Genomic DNA, 25,916 nt, shown 5'->3' on the forward strand with positions numbered 1-25,916 from the left:
AAACACAGGGTACTGAACCTTAACTTATAGGAAAGGTACTGAGAAACTGAATTTTTTAGCAACAGCTGAAGCTGAAGCGCCAGACCTGGATCGCGGTAGGACGCATATGGAAAAGCACTTTAAAGTTATGGGGTGGGGGCCTTGGCGATACAAACATTTCTTTATTAAAAAGCTGAGAACTGAAGGGGAGAAGGGGGTGCACTCTCACCCGACTCTAGCCCTGTTTTTTGCATTATTTCAAGATGCCACTGTTCTGAGGAGCGGGAGGCAGTATATATTCTTTTGAATATAGTCAGTTATGTGTAACGTTATCTGGCTAACCTAGCTGGATATACCCAATATTTGGCTAGGTTGGCCGGATATCTCAGCCTCTCTTTGAAACTCCTCTTTTGTATCCAGCTAAATTATAGTCAGATAAGTAGTTATCCAGCTATAATTTAGCTGGATAAGGGGCTGAATGTGCCACATTTGCCATTTAGATGGATAACTTGTGAGTTATACGTCTAAATGGCTTTTGAATATTGACCTCAATAAGATGAAAATGTGTTTTGCATATTCCTTCCTTTTTATTTTCCATCATTTGTATCTCCTTGTGTTACAATTTAGTTGCAGCGTTGATAGCTGCATGCAGTTCATCCAAAGCATTCCTACCGTCTGACTCATGACAGACAGCCCTAACCCCCAGCACTACAAAACCCTACAACAGAGGCCACCTCGCACTGGGAAGAACCGTGGAATTTTTTTGTATCAGAGCACAAGGATTTGAACGACGTTTGATTCTGACCGAAGGGTAAGTGCAATGACTTTAAGTGCTTTGACACATGCCCAGGGTAAGACCTGGGCATGTGAACTCCATGGTATGCTTGCAAACATGAAATGCTGATATGGCATAAGAGATGGAAAGCAGCGGTCTAGGAAAAGCTGGCAGAGTATTGTTATTCCATAAATATATTCAGGAGGTTTGAGACTTCTGGATACAAGATAAATACATTTCCATATAATAAGACTGAATGATTATTTCTGAACCTTAACTGGGACACTGCACTTATTTATCTGTATTAAAATAATAACATGTAGATTTCTATGAGCATTATAAACCTTTTGGATCAAATGTCCACTTCAGATGCATCCAGTGAAGTGCACTCTGGGTCTCAAAAGCTTATGCCTTAATAAATCTGTTAATCTATAAGGTGCCACTTTTGCTACTTCAGACTAACACAGCTATCCCTCTGGAAACTGAAGATGAATGAGAGTGTAAGAAAAGAGAGAAATTCTCCCCCCACCCCAATGGGTGCATATTGTCAATTCCCTAAATCTATACTAGATTTTGATGTCTTTCTGTTGTTGACTTTTACATCAGGGTAAATATTCCTCTCAATTTGTCCAGCCCTAATTTACTGGCAAATGCTTGGCAAATACCCATAATGGACCTAGGTTTTAAAATCATTTGTGACTAGGAGTTGAGTTTGTGAACTCTCGAGTTAGCATAAAGTGAACAAGAACCACTTTTAAACTGAACAGATCAGGTTCTTGGCGAACCATTTTTTACGCACTTTACAATGTTGGTCAGATCATGTGTTTCAGGGTGTCTTTAAGTGAATAGAGCTGACACAGCATCTACATGGTACAAGGTTAAACTTCACAAATGTAATACCACCTACATTTGTTTTTGCACAAGTCAGCACAAATAGCAGTATATTTCGATTAGAAAAGGACCATCAAATATAAGACCAGAATATTGCTTAAGTACCTAGTCATCACTTTCTAATCATAGGTCCATGAAGTTCATTTGTAGATTTTTTAAATTTTTTATTGCACAATAAAAATCACACTTAGCTGTAATTTACTGAGTCCAGGAATGGATTCATGTTTCATGTCCACTGCCTCAAGGGTAATTTGTATTCATCTTCAAAGTTTTTTTTCTGTAATAAGGGAAAATAGAGCACCATTTAAATGTAGAGCATCCACAGACTAGTTGCCTCTTATAGTCACATTATTGGAGCCCACATTTGATAGCCAACCTAATTTTGTCAATGACTTATTGATAATATAATGAAACTGCGAATACAACTATCATCTAACAGGATCACTACAACCTGAACTTTCAGAGTTGTTTAGTTACAGCAAGAATGGCTCATTAGGGAAATAGACAATAATTCATATGTCTAGAAGACTAGATGATAGAATATCACTTGATTACTTCATTTAATCCTGAGAGATTAGAAGGGTCAGAGTATTTGTTCAGCTGTGGAATTGTCTTCACCTGACTAACTGAAGGCTTAACAAGTCAAATCAACTTTTTGGGCCTTATAAATAACTTTAAAAAAAAAAAGGAGTAACGAATCAGTTGCTAGGGTGTCCAGATTTTTGCACATGTCATATTACTTTATTATTTCCCCTCTGTTAAAATCAGCAAATAATAATTTTGCATTAAAACTTGCAGAAAGCTGTCATGCTTAATTTTGCACTAATAAGAGGTTGTGTTCTTTTTGAACAGAAATTTTACTGGGAGTATGGCTAAAACGCAAGTTAAACAGTGTATATCACGCAATAAATGCCATATATCATGCGATATGGTCCTATCGTGGCGATATTGTATGATATTCATGATATCACGCGATGTTTCGTCCAGAAATCCACCCCGATAATAATGAGCTGTTTGCATGACATTTGTATGCATGACTTTTACTAATCCATGCAAAATAGATATGCATACCTAATCCTATCTAAATAAAATAACGAGGCTGACTTGGAGAATTTTCAGCCATATTAATTTATCTACACCTTTTCCAGAAACTTTATTCTACCGCAGGAGCATTAAAACCCTAACGTGGATCCTGATGCTCCTGCGGCAGAATTAAAGGACCCTGCAACTCAACTCAGCTCCCCCCTAAAAAGCAAAATAAAGTCACTGGGAGGTCTTAATAGACCCCACCCCCAAGCCGGGGCATTATTTGAGGCGGCCCTGCAAAAAAAAGTTTAAAAAAAATAGATGAAATTTGCCACGTGACGACAGCCACTCCCTTGGCCTCCTCCACATTGAGTACCCCCCCCCCCCCCAATAGTGAGCCCTTTTCCTCTTGGCCCCCCTCTATCCATGTAAATAATAGGCCGGTAGTGGTCCCCCTGGGCCTGCTATCTGAACACCAATGAGGTTTTTAAGGTAATGGGGTGGGGGAGGGTCGAAGATGAGGGGCCACCAATGTAATTTTTGAAGAATTGGGGATGGGGGTTTGGGGGGTAAGAGGGGCCACTACAAGTCTATTATTTACATGGAAGGGGGGCTCATTGTTGTACAGAAACTATGGCAGCCCTATGCATTGGGGGCTGCCATCACGTTTGACAAAAAAATATTTATTTATTTATTTATTTATTTATTTATTTATTTATTTAAGGTTTTTATATACCGACTTTCTTGATACAGATCAAATCTACACTGATATTGCCACAATATTTTTCAGGGAGGAGCAAATTATCACAGATCACTCCCCATGATACAGGGCCCCTCCTGTGATAACTTCTGAGTTATCCAGCTAAATCCTTTTGATGGGCCTCATTATTTCTACTCAATAAGTAGACACCTGTGTGACCTTAGGTTTGTATTGATGAAATCCTTAACCTCTGCTCAAGTAATTAATAATCTCCACTGTGTTGAATAGAAGGATTTGCAAAAGGAGTGTGTGCTTTTGATTATATTAAACCAATCAGACTACAGAACTCATTAAAAGCAAAGAAAACTTCCTCCACTATCAGGCACATTGTAATGCACCACAAAATCCTGCCAAAAATTCACTCCGAACTTATCTAACAAATCTGCCATACTAGAAACACCAGGATCCAAAAGCAACAACCATTCCTATGAAAAGATAGCACTGTAAATAATAATGGGCCCTATATCAACAATACACCTCCTACTGAGAAAACAAAACAGGTTGTACTGTGACAGATTCCAACAGAAAATCTAAATATTAGCAAAATCCTTCATCTCTACACAAGCTGAATTGACAGATCCTCACCAAATACAGAATAAAAATACACAAATTAGAAATATGCAGAAAAATTTGAACAGGAAATCATAAGAAGCTAGACTCTGCACACATTGCAATACGGGAGAAATAAAAACAGAAATACATTTCCTCTTGTGTTGAGGAAAATATCAGAAATGCATATTCCCAAAGCTGACACATTCCAATCACTAAACTGAATATAAAATGTTTTTTTTCCTGTCTTACTGGTAAATTTTAAAAGACATGCACATATGGCAACATGAGCAAACATAGGCCTCATTTTATAAAGTATGGGGCAAATCTTTAAATTTACGCGAGGGCGCAGATTTGTTCGCGCAACCTGACGCGAACAAATCTACGCCTGATTTTATAACATGCCGCGCGCATGTTATAAAATCCAGGGTCGCCGCGCGCAGGGGGGCGCACAATTGTGCAACCTGCGTGTGCCGAGCCAAGCAGCCTGCCTCCGTTCCCTCCGAGGCCGCTCTGAAATCAGAGCGGCCTTGGAGGGAACCTTTTTTTGGTTCCCCCCACCTTTCCTTCCCTTCCCCTATGTAACCCACCCCCCCAGCCCTAACTAAATCCCCCCTACCTTATTTCGCGCGCCACAGGCTCCCTGCCCCGGCACAGGCCGCTGTGCCGGAGCACTGGGCTCCACCCCCGGACTGCTGTCACGCCTCCAGCCCTGTCCACGGACCGCCACCATGCCCCCGGACACACCCCTGGACACACCCCTGGCCCACCGCCACGTCCCCAGCCACTCCCCTGGCCAGCTCCTTCTTCGAAGCCCCGGGACATACGCGCGTCCCTGGGCTTGTGTGCGCCACCGAGCCAATGCAAGATAAGCTCAGCGCGCGCGGGGGGAGTTTGGGGCAGGTTTTCGGGGGGGTTACGTGCATATCTTATGCGCGTACCCCTTTGAAAATCTGCCCCTGTGTGTGTAGCATTTAAAATACTCATGGTGTGTGTATGCCAACAGCCTTTATGAGAAAGAGAGAGAGAGAGTGAGAGAGAGAACCTTTGTATAGGATCAATCTGACACTCTATATATACGTAACACTGTAGAGGGGCAATTGAGAATTATTAGAAAGGGAATAGTGAATAAAACGGAAAATGTCATAATGCCTCTGTATCGCTCCATGGTGAGACCGCACCTTGAATACTGTGTACATTTCTGGTCGCCGCATCTCAAAAAAGATATAGTTGTGATGGATAAGGTACAGAGAAGGGCAACCAAAATGATAAAGGGGTTGGAACAGCTCCCCTATGAGGAAAGACTAAAGAGGTTAGGACTTTTCAGCTTGGAGAAGAGACGGCTGAGGGAGGATATGATAGAGGTGTTTAAAATCATGAGAGGTCTAGAATGGGTAGATATGAATCAGTTATTTACTCTTTCAGATAATAGAAAGACTAGGGGGCACTCCATGAAATTAGCATGTGGCACATTTAAACTAATCGGAGAAAGTTCTTTTTCACTCAAGGCACAATTAAACTCTGGAATTTGTTGCTGGTGGATGTGGTTAGTGCAGTTAGTATAGCTGTGTTTACAAAAGGATTGGATAAGTTCTTGGAGGAGAAGTCCATTACCTGCTATTAAGTTCACTTAGAGAATAGCTACTGCCATTAGCAATGGTAACATGGGATAGACTTAGTTTTTGGGTACTTGCCAGGTTCTTATGGCCTGGATTGGCCATTGTTGGAAACAGGATGCTGGGCTTGATGGACCCTTGGTCTGACCCAGTATGGCAGGTTCTTATGTTCTTAATTTGAATCGAGGTGGAGTTAAAGACACATTCAGAGGTATTCACTGTAAAACTGACATCACTAAAAAATTTTAGTCCTTATAAACTATGAAAAGGAGTTAATTTGTACAATGCAGCTAGCAGAGACTGTAGTCTACAAATCAACTCCTCTTATTAGACTTTTCATTGCTTATAAGGATTAAAATTTTTTAGTGATGTCAATTTTATAATGAATACCTCTGAATGTGTCTGTAACACCACCCGCACAACCCTAACCCACCTCCCGAAAACCCACCCCGATTCATAGTGCCCCTCTACATGGGTACGCATATATAGAGTGTCAGACTGACCCTCTGCAGAGGTTCTCTCTCTTTCTCTCTTTCTTTTTCTCTTTCAACTCTTCTGCCTCATGATGACCTGTAGTAGGTAACATGCACACATTGCCTTTGCAAATTCATGGTTATGTGCATTAGTCTTGGCCCCATGCACATCTTTCCCAGCTTCTTAAAATTCACATTGCTCACACACAGTCCACATATGTGGCCATTTTCGTGTGAGCAACACTTTTAAAATCTACCTCTTAGTTGTCCAGACATTTTATTTTTCTAATCACTTTTGTCCCAGCCTCTCTTTTCCATCTTCCTCTGCTTTAACTCTTTATCCAGGGTTTCTTATCCATTTGCTATTTCTTCTCTTTCCTCTTGTATTCTTAAGTTACACCCGTACATCTGTCTTTGACATTGACCTTTCTTTTTTCCCTTTTCTTCCTCTCTATATCTACTCAGATTTCACCTCTCCTCCTTTCACCCTCCAGTCCTCAATTTCCCTCTTTCCACCTCTTGCCTATGAGTTTTCTTTCTCCATCACTTACCCTTCCTTCCAATATATCACTCCACTCCTACACCCTTTCCAAACCTCCCAGTCTCTTATTTCCCTCATATTTCACCCCTCCCTAGTACTCCATTTCAGTCCTTAGTACTCCTTCCCCAGTCCTCATCTAGTTTTCTCAGCTTCTCATCCCCTCCACCAGCCCCAGCTCCTTCCCTGTCATTCATCCCTTCTCTGCCTCCAGCCCCTTTTTTTTCTATCTCTCACCCCCTATCAGTCTCCCATTAACACCTTTCACTACCTTCCCAGTTCCATTTGGACTCTTTTGCCCCCTTTACTGAGCATCTCCTTCTCCAGCCCCCTCCCTGTCGGGGCACGAACTTCCAGTGGTTATAACCCCCAGAGCAGGAGCGGGACTGACCTGGCACCAGGATTTTTTGCCTGGACGGGCCACCTCCCCCTCAGGTTGAGCCCTCAGGTTCTGGTGGCCAGCAGGACTTAACAGGAGGAGCCACTCAGGAGCAGGTTCAAAAGGATTACAGGAACAGAGAAACAAAAGAGTATTCACAAAACAAATGCAAAATAGAGAGTGCATCACAAGACACAGGACAGGCAGACAAACAGAAAAAACAAGGCAAACAAATAAGAACAGGACCAGACTAAATGCAAGAAGGCCACTCACAAGGATAGAACAAGTACTAGGAGTAATGGAGACCACAACAAGGTTCAGGGTTGACTCCAAGCTGAGGCACAGTACTTACAGAGAGGCAGGCTTTTAAGCTGAGGCAGTACAGGAACATGGTTACTAAGAGGACCTCTATGCCATAGGGTTTGGAGGACTGAGCAGCAGATAACGTGGCCCCTGCTGGTGGAGGGAAACAGTATGCATGGATCCTCATATCCCCATCCCTTTCCACTGCCTCATCACCTCCCCGGTCTTCCAAGTTCTTTAAATAACCTCTTGACTCCTCCCTACCCTTCAGGACCTCTTCTTTTACACCTATTTCATATCTACTGCCCCTTCTCAAACTTCCACTCAACCCCTCCCAGTCCAACTAACACAAACCACACACATACCCTCACCTAATCAGTGATCTCAATTTCCCCAATCCCTATTCAATCCCCAAGTCCCTGCTGTCCCTCTTCCCCTATTCAGTTCTCTTATCTCCGCTCTCCATAATCTCTAGGTCTCACTTTTCACCCAATCTCAGAGCTCCTACTCTCCCACCCTGTCAGGGCAAGACCCCAATAGGGGTTTGAAATAGTGTCAGCTTCAAAGTTCAGGACTGGAGTCAGCCTCTACACCAGCCAGGCACCTGAAGCAAGTAGAAGCAGTAGAAGAGAAGTCCTGCTCAGAGACCCCTGGAGGCCACAGTACTGGGCAATCGGGATTGACTAGAACTCAGTTAGAAGGGGTTACTGGGAAGCAGGAAGCTGTTTGCAGCAATCCAAAGGCTGACCTGCCTCTTGCTACAGAGCCTACTACTTTTGGAACTGCAACTTTCTCTGGATTCCAGCTTCCAGTCTGTAATTCCAGTTTTTTATTCAAGCCTTCTTCATTGTGAATCTGTTTCTGACTCAGTTTCTGGTCTGTAAAACCAGCTTCCAAGTTGAGCCTACTTTTGTTTAATCTGTTTCTGATTCTACTTCTTGTCCAGCACTGCAGCTTGTTATTTAAGCCTGTTAGTGTTCCTGTGTGCAACCTGCCAGATTTCTGACTGTCTCCAGCCTGTCCTAGGTCACATCTGAGTGCCTTTCAGCCCTGCTCCGTACCTTTGAGTAATCAGGAAGGCAGGAACCTTGCAGAACCAATCAATTCCCAAATCCACGCTGTCTTCCAGTCTCAGAGCCCCCACTCTCCTTTCTCCCATCCACTCGCCCAATTTCCCACTATCCTCCAATCTCAGAACTCCCATTTTCCCACTCAGTCCACAAGTTCCCATTCTCTCCCAATTCCAGAGTGCCCACTCTCCCTTCCCCCATTCTCCTACCCAAGACCCCATTCTTCCCCAAGAGCTCCTACTCTTCCTTCCTATTTCTAAGTCCCCAGTCTACCCAATCCACAGATCTCTGCTCTCTCCCCTAACCAAATCCTGGCGAGTCTCCCTAGCCTCCATCCAGCTTCAGCCTAACGTCTCTTTTTCTATCCCTCTTAGCTCCACTGGTGCTTAATGGTGACTTAATGGTGACTTAATGGTGTCTATCAGTGCTACTAATCCTGCTGCCATAGCCTCTCTTCTTCCACTCATGCATTTCAAAGAACCACATGGTGCTCTGCACTACAGTGTGGTTCAAAAAGCTTATTGAACCATGGGGGTGGAAGAAGAGAGGCACCGGCAACAGACTTGGTAGCACTGACTGACGCTGCTGATACCAGGCCACGGAGGGAGAGAGGCCAAAGATAGGATACTTATGCTATGCAGAAATGGAATTTTGGATATGGGCCCCCTATCCCCCAACATTCTCAGGCCATGACACCTTCTACTGTCCCTCAAATTCCGCCCATGCTGCGCCCTGGGGGACCATAAGTTTGCAGACATCTAGCACTGCTGGCTTCAACATGGAAAATTGCTTCTGTGGTAGGCCAGCGGCATAACCCCACTACACCCTTTAGGTAGTGGCGCCAATGGCATAGGTCCTAATTGCCTTATGCTTGCTATGACTGTGCCTCTCCCCCATTAATCAATGCTAATCAGTTAGGGGTGAATGAGAAAGTTCACTCATTGCCCCACCAATCTGACCACCATACCCCTTGCTTCCTCAGACTAAGCAGGCAAACTGCACTTATGGTTCTAAATGTTCTCATACCGTAGTTCATATTATCTGGAAACTTCTAATAATTTTTTTTTCTCTCTTTTGAACTTTCTTCAATTGGTGCACTTTCTTCTTGAAGTCTGTGGCCCATCACTGGACACAGTACTCCAACAATGGCCTCACTGAAATTGTACAGAGTAGAAGAATTACTTCATGTCTTACATACAATATTTTTGATAATATAACCCAGTGTAGTGCTAATTATTTTTATGGCCATATTAAATTGTTTATCCATTCAGTTTATCGCCTACTATAATTGCAGATCCTTTTCTGCAATACTACTAGCTTGTCATTCATTCCCTATTTTATATATGTATAGCCATTTTTTTTCTTCAAAGTATGGTGCTTGATTTGTATTTCATTGTATATGTTTCTGACAATTTCTCTAAAATGTCAAGAGAATTTTGAAATCTGGTTCTATCCTCCAAGTTGCTTGCTGCGCCTCCAAACTTGGCATTTTAACAACATACTTTAGGATAATCTCCAATGGGCCATCTAGTTATAAAGTACACACATGTTCTTATTTACACTATGAAGTATAACTAGAATTAGGGGATGCTAAAACTAACAGGTAGCAGATTAAAAACATATTTAAGGAAGTATTTTTCAGTTACCACTCAATAAAATGTAGCCCTCTGTGGTATCAGCAGTCTGGACTCTGGCCTTTTCTCACACAAAAATATTTTGCTCCATCGATAAACAAGATTGAATTAACCATGCCATGAGGGTGATTTTATCCGACGGTGCCGAACGGACCCTTCTCTCTTAGCTCATAAAGCTTTTTCTGTACTGAGCATGTGTGGGAGTTGCCTCATGAGCCCTGCAGTTTTTTTTCATTCACACTCCAGCATGGAAATGTACACTATCTCTATGTTTTTTCTTTAGTGATATCTCTTAGCAGTTTTTCAGTTTTATAACTTTTTTTCATATTACTGTGTTGCTTTGCTGCCTTGGCAGTCTCCCAAACAGCACTTTTCAGTGCTATTTAACAAAAAAAAAAAGAGAAAACAAGTTCTTCACTGATTGGTTTGGCTCTGAGAAACCCACTATCAGTGGCTTTAAGAATTGTGTATGTGGTTAGAAGATGACCATTAGTAATAGCTACCACATTTGTTACTGATGGTCACTGCAGACAGATGTCTCCGCACTCTCAGAAATCCAGAGCCTAGAAAATGGATGAGCTGTGTAAGTCTCTAAAGAGCCGCAGTCATTCCTCCTTCTAGAGCACAGTCTCATCTGGCTCCCTGGGTGCTGAGCTGAGCAGGAGCTCAACTCAACGATGCATCACGTTTTGATACCGATGATGATTTTTCTCTTTCAACACCTTGAGCCCTGAAACATGGATTGGCCAGTCAACCAACCTGGCCATAATGCTACTGGCACAAATATTCCTCAAATTTCCAGTCTCTTTGACACATTCAGGGTGGATTGGAGGTGTGGAGAGAGATATGTTCTACTTACCTCCTCCTATTTCAAAGGGCTGTGTCTCCATCCAGACTTCATGAGCAAGGCCTTTGTCTAGAAACCAGATCCCATCTTCTCGATGGTACCTTTAATCTCTAATTTTCCCCAAGGCAAATATTAAAAAGTAGAGGTCCTTCAAGAGAATTCCATCTTGGTTTCTGAAGAGTATGTTCCATCCCAATGCCTGGCCAGAGGGCACGACAGCCCTTAGACCAAGTGGCAGAATTGGTGAAGACTTTCTGTGCCTCCCTGGTAACTAAGGACAAGGAGGGCATTCTTCTTCAGCTTGCTCTCTCCAGAGTATTGGATTTGCTCCCTCAAGATGGAGTTCCTTTTGCCCCTGACATGGATTACATACTGGCTAAAAGACAGGAAATAGAGAGTAGGATTAAATGGACAATTTTCTCAGTGGAAGGGAGTGGGCAGTGGAGTGCCTCAGGGATCTGTATTGGGACCCATACTCTTCAATATATTTATAAATGATCTGGAAAGAAATATGACGAGTGAGGTAATCAAATTTGCAGATGATACAAAATTGTTCAGAGTAGTTAAATCACAAGCAGATTGTGATAAATTGCAGGAAGACCTTCTGAGACTGGAAAATTGGGCATCCAAACGGCAGATGAAATTTAATGCAGGTAAGTGCAAGGTGATGCATATAGGGAAAAATAACCCATGCTATAGTTACACAATGTCAGGTTCCATTTTAGGAGCTACCGCCCAAGAAAGAGATCTAGGCGTCATAGTGGATAACACATTGAAATCATCGGTTCAGTGTGCTGCGGCAGTCAAAAAAGCAAACAGTATGTTGGGACTTATTAGAAAGGGAATGGTGAATAAAACAGAAAATGTCATAATGCCTCTGTATCGCTCCATGGTCAGACCTCACCTTGAATACTGTGTATAATTCTGGTCGCCGCATCTCAAAAAAGGTATAATTGCGATGGAGAAGGTACAGAGAAGGGCGACCAAAATGATAAGGGGTTGGAACAGCATTTATCCTTACCCATGGTGGCTCCAGGCTCCTTCTCCCTTCTTCAGCAGTTTTCTTGCTGTGGCTCCTGCGCTCTGCAGCACTGCTCTTCTGCTTTCATGTGAGATCAGGGAGTCTGCTAGGCAGTGCTTCCAGTGGGAGGGGTCCACTTCAAAAACTGCATTGGTCGCACCAACAGCAGACACTTTGGCTGCTTAGGGGGGGGGGGCACACTGATGGCACTGCAAGGCAAGCACGTTCACTGGTGGGAGGTGGGACATGAAACGCAGCACAGACTGGCACGCATTTGTTTCCAGAAGTGACGAGAGGCCTTGAAGCACTACATCTGCAGCTCTGGAATTGCTCTTAAAATTAGGGTGAAAAATCAATTAAACCAATTTTTACTGTTGGAAAAATCTAGGAGCTTATGGATGAATATCATTTTACATTGAAAATAAAGGACCCTATTTATAATTTAACAGTTTATTTAGTTTTTAAAAAAAACCCAACAGCATTTTATGTAAAAAACTACATAATTTAAAAATTATATAAAATATGTGTTGGGCAAGAGTATAGTGATAGGGGTATACTACTGACCACCTGGCCAAAATGATAAGAGGGTCCATGAAATGCTAAGAGAGATTAGGGAAGCTAACCAAATTGGTAGTACAGTAATAATGTGAGATTTCAATTATCCCAATATTGACTGGGTAAATGTAACATCAGGATATGCTAGAGAGATAAAGTTCCTGGATGGAGTAAATGGGAGCTTTATGGAGCAATTAGTTCAGGAACTGAATAGAGAGGGAGCTATTTTAGTGGAGCGCAGGATTTGGTGAGAGAGGGAATGGTGGTGGGGCCACTTGCAATAATAATCAAGACATGATTAAATTTGAATTAATGACTGGATGCGGGGACAATGTAACCCCAATATTTACAAAGGACTCCAAAGATGTTTTGAGAAACTTCAGTGCCTGGAAAAATCATGGAATCTATTATAAAGAATAACATCACAGAAGATACAGATAAACATAATTTAATGGGACACAGCCAGCATGGATTTATTTACCCAAGGGAAATCTTTCCTCACAAATCTGCTGCATTTTTCTGAAGGGGTGAACAAGTATGTGGATAAAAGTGAAACGATAGATGTGGTTTTTTTGGATTTTCAGAAGGTGTTTGACAAACTCCCTCATGAGAGGATTTTAAGAAAATTAAAAATGTATGGGATAGGAGGAGATCATCTTTTGTAGATTGCAAACTGGTTAAAAGGAAAAAGAGAGTAGGATTAAATGGTCAGCTTTCACAGTGGAAAAAGGTAAAAAGTGAAGTGTGACATGTTAAGCGCCAAAATATGCATTATGACGCTTACTCAGGGATACAACAACACTTAGATTTTGTAGAAAGCATAATTTTTTATTGATCAATATAAGTATTCTTAGGAGATGCTGGATGCTCTTTCTCTGACAAACTGACCACCAGCATCTCATTGTATACATGAACTGATCCTTCTTTTATAGGTAAAATACAATATAGTACTAGGTTAGAAATTCTAAAAGTGCGTGACTACCCAGAGAATCATTTACATTGATTGTCATGTCAACAGCATGATAGATTATCCCTAAACTATCCTGATTATTTCTCCAAGGTGGGGCCCAATTACCATCACTCTGTAGATAGTCCTTTGTTCTGTTAGAATCTTGTTGGTCAGGGCAATTATCACATCTTAGGCTGTGTTTACAGATGCCCCTGTAGTGCAGTCTAGCCTGAAGTTCCAAGTTTCCTTCTGCTTTTGTGACCCTATAATTAGGCATCACAAAGTGTGGCCAGCTTCAACTGCTGTCCAGATGTCCTTGGAATTCCTGCAGGTCAGGCTCGGTAGGACATTTGAAGTTCACATAGCCAGAAAGGCTAAGATATCAGAGGATTCTGGGTCAGTTGCCGTCTCCTTGTTGGCCTCAAGCTCAGGCACACATATCAGTCATGGATCTGTACTTGGGCTGGTGCTTTTTTACGTATTTATACATGATCTGGAAAGAGGTATGATGAGTGAGGTGATCAAATTTGCAGATGACACAAAATTATTCAGAGCAGTTAAATCACAAGTGGATAGTAATAAATTGCAGGATGACCTTGCGAGACTGGCAGATACATGTAACTGGGTTTAAAAGAGGTTTGGATACCTTCCTGGAGGAGAAGTCCATAAACTGCTATTAATCAATAAGGAAAATGCACTGCTTGTTGCTAGCATTAGTAGCATGGGATTTATTTAATGTTTGGGTACTTGCCAGGTACTTGTGACTAGGATTGATCACTGTTGGAGACAGGGCTTGATGGACCCTTGGTCCGACCCAATATGGTATATCTTATGTTTTTATGCTTTTACGGGGTATGAGGTGATGTCCTTTTGTGGACTGCGAACTGCTAAAAAGACAGGTAACAGGGAATAGGATTGAACATTCTATTTTCTTAGCAGAAAAAGATAAAAAGTGGAGTGCATCAGGGATCTGTACTTGGCTGGTGCTTTTTAATATATTTATAAATGACATGGAAAGGGGGACAATGAGTGAGGTGATCACATTTGCAGAATAGTTATATCACAAGCGGATTGTGAAAAAATGAAGGAGGAACTTGCAAGACTGGAAAATTGATTGTCCATATGGCAGAGGAACTATAATGTGGACAAGTTTAAGGTGATGTATATAGGGAAAAGTAATCCATGGTATAGTTCCACAATGTTAGGTTCCATATTAGAAGTTACTACCCAGGAAAAAAATCTGGGCCTCATAGTTGATATCAGTGGCGTAGCTACGGGTGGGCCTGGGTGGGCAGTGGCCCACCCACTTTCCATTCAGGCCCACCCAAATTTCTTTGCAAGACACTGCAGCCAATAAAAGCAGGCAGCATCAGCAGGCATCCAAGGCAGAAAAAAAATAAAATCAGCTGGTGTGTTGCGGCTCCCGGTGTCCCACAGCCCCAGTAATACTTCCCTTTACCTTCTTCCTGCCCCCGCGGGCCAATGGGAAACCGCCTATCTTCTTCCTGCCCCTGTGGGCCAATGGGAAACCTCCTCCCTTCTACCTGCCCCCGCGGGCCAATCGGAAGCCTTCTTCCTGCCAGTGGAAGGAGGAAGCCTCTGATTGGCTGGTGGGGCAGGAAGAAGGGGGTCATCAGGGTGGGAGGAGTGGCAGTGTTCAAGCCACGGGCTGGAAATGCAGGGCAGGGAGGTGACTGGGGTGTGTGTGAGACAGAGCCTGGGCAGGGAGGTGACTGGGGTGTGTGTGAGACAGAGCCTGGGCAGGGAGGTGACTGGAGTGTGTGTGAGACAGAGCCTGGGCAGGGAGGTGACTGGGGTGTGTGTGAGAGACAGAGACTGGGCAGGGAGGGTGACTGGGGTGTGTGTGGGGTGTGACTGGGGTGTGTGTGGGGTGTGTGTGAGACAGAAACTGGGCAGGGAGGTGACTGGGGTGTGTGTGAGACAGAGACTGGGCAGGGAGGGTGACTGGGGTGTGTGTGGGGTGTGACTGGGGTGTGTGTGGGGTGTGTGTGAGACAGAGACTGGGCAGGGAGGTGACTGGGGTGTGTGTGAGACAGAGACTGGGCAGGGAGGGTGACTGGGGTGTGTGTGGGGTGTGACTGGGGTGTGTGTGAGACAGAGACTGGGCAGGGAGGGTGACTGGGGTGTGTGTGAGACAGAGACTGGGCAGGGAGGGTGACTGGGGTGTGTGTGAGACAGAGACTGGGCAGGGAGGTGACTGGGGTGTGTGTGAGACAGAGACTGGGCAGGGAGGTGACTGGGGTGTGTGTGGGGTGTGTGTGAGAAAGAGACTGGGCAGGGAGGTGACTGGGGTGTGTGTGTGAGACAGAGACTGGGCAGGGAGGTGACTGGGGTGTGTGTGAGACAGACTGGGCAGGGAGGTGACTGGGGTGTGTGTGAGACAGAGACTGGGCAGGGAGGTGACTGGGGTGTGTGTGAGACAGAGACTGGGCAGGGAGGGTGACTGGGGTGTGTGTGAGACAGAGACTGGGCAGGGAGGTGACTGGGGTGTGTGTGAGACAGACTGGGCAGGGAGGTGACTGGGGTGTGTGTGAGACAGAGACTGGGCAGGGAGGTGACTGGGGTGTGTGTGAGACAGAGACTGGGCAGGGAGGTGACTGGGGTGTGTGTGAGACAGACTGGGCAGGGAGGTGACTGGGGTGTGTGTGAGACAGAGACTGGGCAGGGAGGTGACTGGGGTGTGTGTGAGACAGAGACTGGGCAGGGAGGTGACTGGGGTGTGTGTGTGAGAGACAGAGCTGCTGCTCCTGGTATGTGCTTTCAAGGAAAAGGAGTACGAGAATTGCTGGAGATGGTAAGTAAAAGTGGCATTTTAAGTTTATTTTTCTTGATTGACTGCCATTTTAATTATTGAGTATTATGTGATGTGTCTGCTGTTTTGAAATATTTTATTGATATTTGGACAATGTTTAATAATTTTTATGAGTTTTGTTGGATGTTATTCTGTTCATCAGCTGTTTTGAAACATTTATTAATATAGTTTTACAGTTATTTCTGTGTGGGGCTCTATAGCAGCTTGGCTTGTTCTGTTTTCCTAATAGGAGGTGTATTAGTGTTTAGGACCTGATTTAATATTTGTAGTGTTGCCTTTTCATAGATAGGGTTGTTATATGTTCCATAATGCAGGTGTAACTTTGTGCGGCTTAGTTTGTGTGCATTATTGCAGATCCTGGGACTGTTAGGTGCTATATTTCTCTTTCCATTTCTCCAGGTTTGCACTGCATGCAGAGTGGCTTTTTTTGGTTTTCCATTCCAGTTTCTATCTCCATATTTATAATGTGTGGTCTTTCTGTACTTTGGTGAAGGTCGGTTCTGTGTGTGTGCCCGAGGTGAGGTATTTTACTAGCATGTAGGCAATTGTATCAATCTTATTTGTGGATGCAGAGTGTATGTTTACATGATGATAGCTTAGTAAATGACAGGGCTGGATAGCCTTTTTCTCCTGTCTACCCAGTTATCCTCTCCACACTGCTAAGGATACATCCCAGCTGTCAGCCAAAGGGTGTGACCACCTTCAAGACATCTCTTTATCCAGAACAGTCTTTTTTTCTGTTCTTCCTTTGTAAAGAAATGGGGATGAATGTCAGGAGCCCCTGGACTCGATTCAGCAAATGTCAGCATCAGAGGAAGACTAAAACTAAATAGTTGAGCCATAGGAAAAGAAATCTTCAAAGATATTTATCTGTTTTATTGATACAGATTAATAAGGCATTTGCTCAATTATGGTAAATATTTTGGTACAAATTCAATGATGAAGGAACCCTCTTTCCTATTTTCTTAAACTTATCAAACGCAGTAATTCATGACCATCATAATAGGCATCATTGTGTGGTAAAGTATACCTTTGTCACTCTGCCTTATGCTTAATCATAGGTCAGTCCATATTTTTAAGTGTTTTTGTTGCTTAATTCACCCCAGTGATATACTCCAAATTTCTAGCAATAATCTTGTGTTACATCAATTCAAGGTTACTTATGTTGAAAATTATGAACCAAACTTATCTGGATAGTACAATGTTATTACTTCTTCTTAACCACCATCGACTTTGAGCTTGATGCCCTCAAATTGTCAGCAATATGAGAATTCACTATATTGCTTTTCTATGCCCGACATTGCACAATGTTTCGGACTAGCATCGAGTCCTTCTTCAAGGGCGTAATATATTCCACAGCATGGCGTATCTTGGCGTGGCATCAAGCTCAAAGTCGATGGTGGTTAAGAAGAAGTAATAACATCGTATTATCCAGATAAGTTTGGTTCATAATTTTCAACAAAAGTAACCTTGAATTGATGTAACACAAGATTATTGCTAGAAATTTGGAGTATATCACTGGGGTGAATTAAGCAACAAAAACACTTAAAAATATGGACTGACCTATGATTAAGCAGAAGGCAGAGTGACAAAGGTATACTTTACCACACAATGATGCCTATTATGATGGTCATGAATTACTGTGTTTGATAAGTTTAAGGAAAGAGGGTTCCTTCATCATTGAATTTGTAATTAGTTTGAACCTAGTTCCATCTTAAAAGTACATTGCCTTTCTGAGCTTTTTTCAAGTAGAAATATTTTGGTACAACATTCCAGAGGGTTTTAAAACATCTCACAGAATACTGTGATGTATGATGAGATCTCTGTCTTTATAGTAGACTAGTATATGGTTCTTTGTAAGTTATGAGATACTGCCACTTGAGATCTCTTTAAGTATAATTGAAATGCTTCCATAACTATATATTAGGTTTAGCATTGGTAGGTGCTTGAAGTAATTGAGTTTAAAATATTAAAAGTATAACAGCTGTAGCAGATTATTTAGAAATAATTGTCAGGTGTGTGTGTGTGTGAAAGTATTTATCAATAAGAATTTGAATTCCATGGCTCAGACTTTTAGTGCCCACCCATGTTAACCTTGGGCCCAGCCAAAAATTCATTTCTGGCTACGCCACTGGTTGATATTACATTGAAATCTCCTGGAGGAGGAGTCTATAAACTGCTTTTAATCAATGGGGAATAGCCACTACTTGTTGCTGGCATTAGTAACATGGGATCTTTTTAATGTTTGGGTATTTGCCAGGCACTTGTAACTTGGATTGGCCACTGTTGGAAACAGGGTACTCGGCTTGATGGACCCTTGGCCTCACCCAGTAAGGCACATTTTGTGTTCTTATGTACAAATTCAATGAACAAAGTGGAGGCAGCATACTGTATTTAAAGTACTATTGGAATAATCTTTTCAGATACACCATATCTTTTTTTTTATTCCATTCCAGGTCCTGAAAGATGAAGATTATTTATCTGTTTGACTTCATATTTGCAACAGGTTTGCTCATGGGCCTAGGGAGCTCAGTAAGTGATATATATTTGCATTTATGTGCAATATGAGAACTGGAAATCTATTTATTCTTTTCAGAGTGTATTCTTTGGTAGCACTAGTGATTTTAGCTGAATGCATAGCATTTCATCACATTACTTTCACAAGGTGAGCATTTAGGGATGGATTTTATGAGATAAATGCACAAAGATATTTAATATCACTGCAGATAAAACATATTCCAATTCAGAATTAAAAAGTAATGCAGTGATATGGCACAGGTTTTAGCACTTTTGGGTAACTGAGATTTATGTGGATTCCAATCCATTCCCCTACTCTCCATACAGAAATCTATTATCTCTTTCATGTAACTGTCTCTTCCCTTCATTATCAACTTTGGGATGTGAGTTCCTAGAAAAGATGCCCTTGGTATCTACTGAGCATGCCCAAAATATTGTTGTCACCATGGTGGAAATACAACTGACTACCACGTGGTCCACCCTTAGTAACATCTAACTGATTGTGAACTAGTTGTAACTTTGTTTTCTGTTTTGAGCAAGCTTCTGTTTTTTACTTTTATACAACTGGGCTGGATTCTGGATTTACAGCCTCACTATAGAGCACGGACAGCCAACTGTGCCTGGGATTCAACAGCTGAATGTGGAGGGCTGCACCGCAGCAAAGAGAGATGTGCGCCTTCTCCCCAAAGCCAACGTGCTTCTGTTCTTGTCCCAGGCGATATACCCTGTGAGAAGAGATTAAAGCTAACAATCCAGGTTTTAAACTTCACTAGCAACGTGAAGTCCCCCTTAACCAACTATACTGTAACAGTCGTCTCTTTAACTTACAGTGGCATAGCATTAGCATACATGGCCTGTACATACATACAAATCTCCACCTGTACAACTGCAGTCTAGCGGTCTTCCTTCAGCACCATCCCCCATGAAATCTACATGAGAAATGTCAATTGCTCACACATTCTTTGGGGCTATAACTACTCTTGTCTGTGTGTTGTTTGTGATTTGAAGCCACATGAGTGAAAAATGAACTATTTGTAAAATTATCTATTTGAATGTTTTATCTTATAAACTGCTTTGATGTACCTAAGTAAAGTGGTATGTTAAATCAATAAACTAAACTACTGCAAATTAGAAAGTGTTCTGCAACTGGGCCTCACAGGCCTGGATTCAGGAATAGGCAACTGCCTAGGGTGCCAAATTTTGAAGGCACCAAATATTCAGGCCAAAGAAAAGCCTGTTTCTGCTTGCTTTAGGCCATGGACTGGCAGAGTTTCAAAGGGGCTGTGCCATGACACTGCCTAACAAGTGGATCTGATTCTGTATTTAACAATTGACAGACAGCCTTGTTTTACTCAAGCGGCTGAAACAGTAATCCCAATCCAGACTTGATTAGTGTAAGCGAACTGGCAGAATATTAAAAAATAGGGGAAAAATACCTGGGTAGATGCAGATTAAAGGGTCCATTTTCAGCTGCTGTCTGGACAGCAAAGTTAGCCAGATACATTTATCTGGCTGACTTTCATGGAATATTCGGTGCTGTAGTCTCACCACTGAATATACCAGACTGTCTTAAAGATAGTGTTGCGGAGGTGGACCCTTGGTGACCCCCCACAAGTCCCCACCGTCAGGAGGTGAGGCCGGATGGGAAGCAGAGGCCAGCTGGAGCTTCGCCACTACCAGCCCTCGTTCCCTGTAGGTTGAGCCCTTGGGTGCCAGCTGGACTTAGGTGGGCCTCTGCGTGGATGACCCTGTATGGATGGCCTGAGGGTGACACACCGGAGGGCAGTAAACGTATCCAGTAGTCAGAAAACGTATTCAGCTAATTTTGGTTGTAGTGTAGAACAGTACTAAAATTAGTCAGATAAACTTATCTGGCTAACTGTTGTGCTCCCCGGCCTCTCAGTCTCACCAGCTGAAGGAAAGCAGCTGGCGAGACTGAGAGGCAGAAACAGCAGCTTGCGAGTGGTAGGCAGCTTGGCATGGAGACGAGTCCAGACAGGAAGTTGGAACCTGTGTCAGGTCCAGGCGAAGAATCAGAGGTAGGCAGCAAGGCACAAGGTCAGGTCCAGGCAATGGGTCAGAACCGAGGAATCCGTCTGAAAAGGAAATGGAGGCAGGAAATGGAGGCAGGAACTGGAACTGGAACTGGAACTGGAACTGAAGCAGGATCAGGATCAGGAATGCAGGCAATGCAGAACACAGCTGAACAGCGTGGAGACCTGTTGCCAAGGCAAGTTCTGACTGCCAGAGCTTGCCTTATGAAGGAGGGTTTGTAGACGTCATCAGAAGGGGGTGCGGGTGACTTTCCCGCCGCAGTCCATCTAAATTCTGAAGAGTCACGCGCACGCGTGCCTAAAGTCATCAGGCCAGAGAGGAGGTGGCGACGGCTTCTGGCCACGTGGCGGGGGAGAGGCCTAGCCGGGTCCGGAGGGACTCCCCGCCATGCAGAGCGCCCCGGGAGGCAAGAGAGCAGAGCAGGAGTGGGAGCTACTGCCCGCTGCCACCAAAGAGGAAGGAGCCAGACCAGGGAGCCGGCATTGGGAGTGAGTGAACCCGGCCATGGGCCTGTGGCGGCCGGGGAGTGCAACGGTTAGCCAGATAAGTTTATCTGACTAATTTTAGTACTGATCTACACAACAACCAAAATTAAATGGATACGTTTTCTGACTAAATTAATTCCTCCTCAGAATGCCCCTATGTTATCCGGCTAAAATATAGTTGGATAAATGGAGGAAATATTTGAAAGTTGGCATTTAGCCAGATAACTCATAGGTTATCTGGCTAAATGCTGTTGAATATGGACCCTGTAATCTTGTAGGATTGTAACCCAATAGAGACCGGTTCTGATAGAAGTGGAAGACCAAAGGAGTGGGATAAAATTGCTGGGCCAAAAAAAAGATAAAAGCATGCTGCTATGGGTCATCAAGAACTGACTGTTTCTGAGATATACACGCGGTCTCTTTAAACAGTCCCATTCATCCAGATAAGATCAATAATGGTCCCATATCTGGTTATGTTTGTCTAGCCTTCCTTTCAATGGGAAGGTAAATCTTTCCAGCCGCTCTATTGTATGGCAGATGGATGGTGTCATTATATGAAATGGCGCCAATGGGGCAGGAGCGACTATGGATCACTCCTGCCCCCAGGGGAGGTGATCCAGTTTGAGATATGTGAAGGGGGAGTCCAGGGGAGTCCACCTAGTCTGAGGCGGGCCTGTGGGCGCCGAACAAAAGCCTGAGGGGTTTTTTTTAAAATAGCACCTGGGGTTTGGTTTTAGTGTGTGCTAATCTAAAATAGCTCATACTAAACCAAACAAAATAAAATGAAATGAAAAAAAAAAAAAAGACACAAAAATATCTGCAACCATCCCAACAGACAAAATGTAATGAAACAAAATGAAAAAAAAATTCTCCTGCACACCCCTAAAAAGTGACATTTCACAACTAAAGTTTGTAACTTAATGTCTTGATAAATAGCTGTTGTTTCCCTGCCTCATGCAGCTGATTGGTTTTGGGGAGCACAATGACTCAATCAGCAGGGAAATAACAGCAGCTGTGAAGTCTTCCTCCCTGTTCCTACTCCTGAGTTGATAGTGCTGCTGCAGTCCTAGTGCCTGGCCTGCCTTATGCATGCACTGTCTTTTCCAGTGTTAGAGGAGAGAGATGGCCTGTGACACTATGGGTTTGTGATGGTGAGGTTTGTTGAAGATGTGACCCAGCGGCCAAAGTGGCCGGTATACTGGCAAGGCAAATCAGAGGAGTTACACTGGAACAGCGACAGGGCATCTTCTGATTTCGATGGCCACCTTTCCCCCTGCGGCATGGGATGATAGCATACCTGCGGAGTCACCTGAAGGCAGAAAGAAGAGCCTAATGGCGATGCTGTTTAATGAAGATATTGTTATGGCCGCCAGCTGCGGCGGGCCGAGACCAGGACCAGGTGTCATGGCCACCGGTCGCGGGGCCGAAGACTCACCCGAGGCGTGATGGGGGGGGGGAGCAAAATCTCATCCCTTGCCTCAGGCAGCAGATTGTCTTGAGCCACCTTGGTACCACGACTAGAGGACATGAAAGTAACAGATAACTATTTTAATCAGAAAAAAGATTTTGTCATTCAATGCACAATCAAGCAGTATAATTTGTTGTTGGAAGATGTGGTCAAAACATCCAGATAGCTGGGTTTAAAAGGGATTTGGATAAGTTCCTGAATGAAAAGTCCATAAACAATAATTCACCAGATAGATGTAGAAGTAAAATTTAAGACCTACATATGGGCTCACATGTGCACATGTTGGCAGGCGCGCGCACATCGATGCAGCAATTTTATAACATACACGCATAAATGCGCGTATATGCACGCATGTTGTAAAATTGGCTATAAGCACATACATATGTGCACAATTTTACATTGACGCATGCATCTGCCCACATATGGTGACACGAAGTGGGGGGAATTTTGGTAGCTATGTGTGCCAACGCAATTTTCCAGTTTGTTCCCGTTTCAGCCCAGTAAGGGAGAAGACTTCCTAAACCCCCTACCTAACTTGCCACCCTTTTACCCTATTAGCGCCGAGCCTTAAAATCCCGCTGACTAGCCTATTCTTTTTTCTTACAATGCTTACACGCTGTCCATAGCAAAAGTAAAGTTACGCTGTAGGGGACTCTGGCTTGCGCTTGTCCACGTAAACACTTATGCACAGACTTCATGGTGTAGTTCTCGCCTGCCCATGCCCTGCCTCTTTTGATGAAAATTTTTTTTTTTATGTTAAGTACCGGGAGATACGTGCGTACCCACGCAGTGTGCGCTGGGCTGACTCGCGTGCATATTTCCCGGCTTTGGCGCACGTAGGGCTTTTAAAATCGACCAGTTTGGAAAGCCATCGCTTATCTCTGGGAATGAGCAATAAGGAATGGATCTACTCTCTGGAATCTGCTGGTTACTTGCAGCCCAGACCGGCCACTGTTGGGGAGAGGGTGCTGAGCTCAATGGACCTTTGGTCTGATCCAGAATAGCACATTTTATATTTTTATCTAGACAGGTGCACACAAAAAGCTGATTCAATTAGGTTTTCCGAGTAATTCAGAGTGTTGAGCAAATTTGTTTCTCTGATGTGTTAACCACAAACAAAACATACACAAAAGAAGAATTTCTTCACCAAGAATTTAATCAGCAATGCATATGGGGATTACAATTTACAGCATGATTTTAGAGAAGTAAAAGACCTCAGATGTGTTTGTATGCCAATACTGAAACATAGTTATAGCATGTGTACCTTTGTAATCATTGGTCAAACACCTCCAACCATATTTTATTATCAAATATATATTGTACTGTTTCACCTACTATTTTTTGCTATTTTTAGGAATTTATATTAAAAACAACTTATCTTTGAGATAAGTCCCTGTTGTGAAATCAAATAAAGGTAGATTGTCCAACTACTGCTGTTGGCCAGCATTTTGTGTTAGCTGCTTCAGAGTAGAACTTAAATAAAATGTAAATAAATATAAGGTCCACAATGTAAGCTGAAGCATTAAAACATTTAAGTAAATATATTCACAGCACTGCAACCTTTAATCTAAAGCATATTTGAAATAGAGCACTACTCTCAGCTAAATTTGGACATAAAAAACTCCCAAGCATGCGCAGGACATCTTATAGCTAACCTCAGGCATGCACTGTAGCGCTGACTGAGCACATATGTAGATTAATTGGATTTACTGTAAATTCATTAACAAAAAAAAGAAGCCCACTAGATTGCCAAATTCAAACCCGAGAATTCCAAAATTTTAAGAAAAGAAATCTATCTGAGCTCAAGTTGAGTCAGTAACCAATCTTGATCACCACCTTGAATGTCTCTCTTAACTCAGTCTATGGCAAAACATTTCAAAGATGAAAACTCATGCTGTTTGGCCAAACAATGTGAAACCATAGGTACCTTCATTTTATTTGTATTCAAATTGCTCTTATTTTCCAAGATGCATCTTTTAAAGATTCTTTTTGTTTTTCCATACATAAAAAAAATGGGCAAGAACAGAAAATAATATATACAACAAAATCAGATGAACATGTGGTAAAATGCTGCAGATAATACTTCCGATTGTCATTGGGATTAGTAAAGTCCTTAATGTGAAGAGAAACAGCACATATTGAACAACTACCATATTTATAGAGGCCACAAGCCTGGATCTTCATTATAGTTGTAAACCATAAGGCACTGAAGATGGTAACAAGGCAGGTGAGACAATTTCCTTTAAATTCTTGGATCTGGTATAAGCAAACCAGATCTTTGTATCCTTAAAACAAGGAAGCAATTGTTTATACTGACTGATGTCCTCAGAAAATGTCAGTGATACTAAGCGTAAAAATCGTATACTGGACAAGGATAGCTTCATCTTTGTTCAGAATCAGTGTCTATGTGAGTGAAATTCATAGGCAACTTCAAGATGTGTTCTGTTATGTTATGTGTACAATTCTAACCAAATCTTTACAGATTGTTATTAAACAAACAACAGTTTGGGTTTTTAAAATATATTTATGAATATTTAAATCAAAATGCAATGAATTATGTAAATCAAAATAAATTGAATTAAAATTACAGAAGCAACAAAATTACAATGAAAAATCATATTTTGGAAATACCATGAAGGATTTTAAGAAACAATTACACAAGACCACATCCTGGAAGACAGAGGCAAAATATTAGAAGAATCAAAATTAACCAAGCTATACAGTACTGCCCAAGCAGTCCCACCAACCCATTACAGACCTAGCCATATTTAATCATTAAGAAAAAACTCTCCATGAACAGGATCAAAAAAGATAAACTTATTCTTCTGATAAACTACCTCACATCTAGAGGGAAACTTAAGAAAGAAGGAAGCGCCAATAGCAGAAACATGTTGTTTCAAGTTAAGAAAAAGCTTCCTCCTTTCCTGTAATTCCCTGGAGATCTGGAAATATATGAATCTTAGACCCACCAAAGGGAGTATCCTTGATTTAAAATACTGATGAAAAACAAGGTTTTTTTTATCAATTTTTGGCACAAATGAAACAATAAGAGTAGCTCGAGTAGGTATACTGTCCTGGGATCTCTGCCAAAAAGATGTCAAATCAGAGCTTATAATAGGTTCAAACACATCAGATGAAACATTCCTATCATTTAAAGATCTTGTAATATCAGGAACTTGGTACCAATCAGAAA

General features: G+C 42.5%; 1 protein-coding gene across 1 annotated transcript in view; it reads left to right on the plus strand.

Annotated features, from left to right (window-relative positions):
* The first annotated feature begins 662 nt into the window (after positions 1 to 662).
* The window catches only part of FGL1 (fibrinogen like 1), a 120,846-nt gene continuing 95,592 nt past the window's right edge, over positions 663 to 25,916 (plus strand). The window contains exons 1-2 of the mRNA XM_029587035.1: positions 663 to 790; positions 18,655 to 18,730. Coding sequence (XP_029442895.1) covers positions 18,665 to 18,730 — 66 coding nt within the window. The 5' untranslated portion in view covers positions 663 to 790; positions 18,655 to 18,664. The remainder of the gene's footprint in view (positions 791 to 18,654; positions 18,731 to 25,916) is intronic.

The sequence above is a fragment of the Rhinatrema bivittatum genome, chromosome 1 (assembly GCF_901001135.1).
Source record: "Rhinatrema bivittatum chromosome 1, aRhiBiv1.1, whole genome shotgun sequence".
NCBI lineage: Eukaryota > Metazoa > Chordata > Amphibia > Gymnophiona > Rhinatrematidae > Rhinatrema > Rhinatrema bivittatum.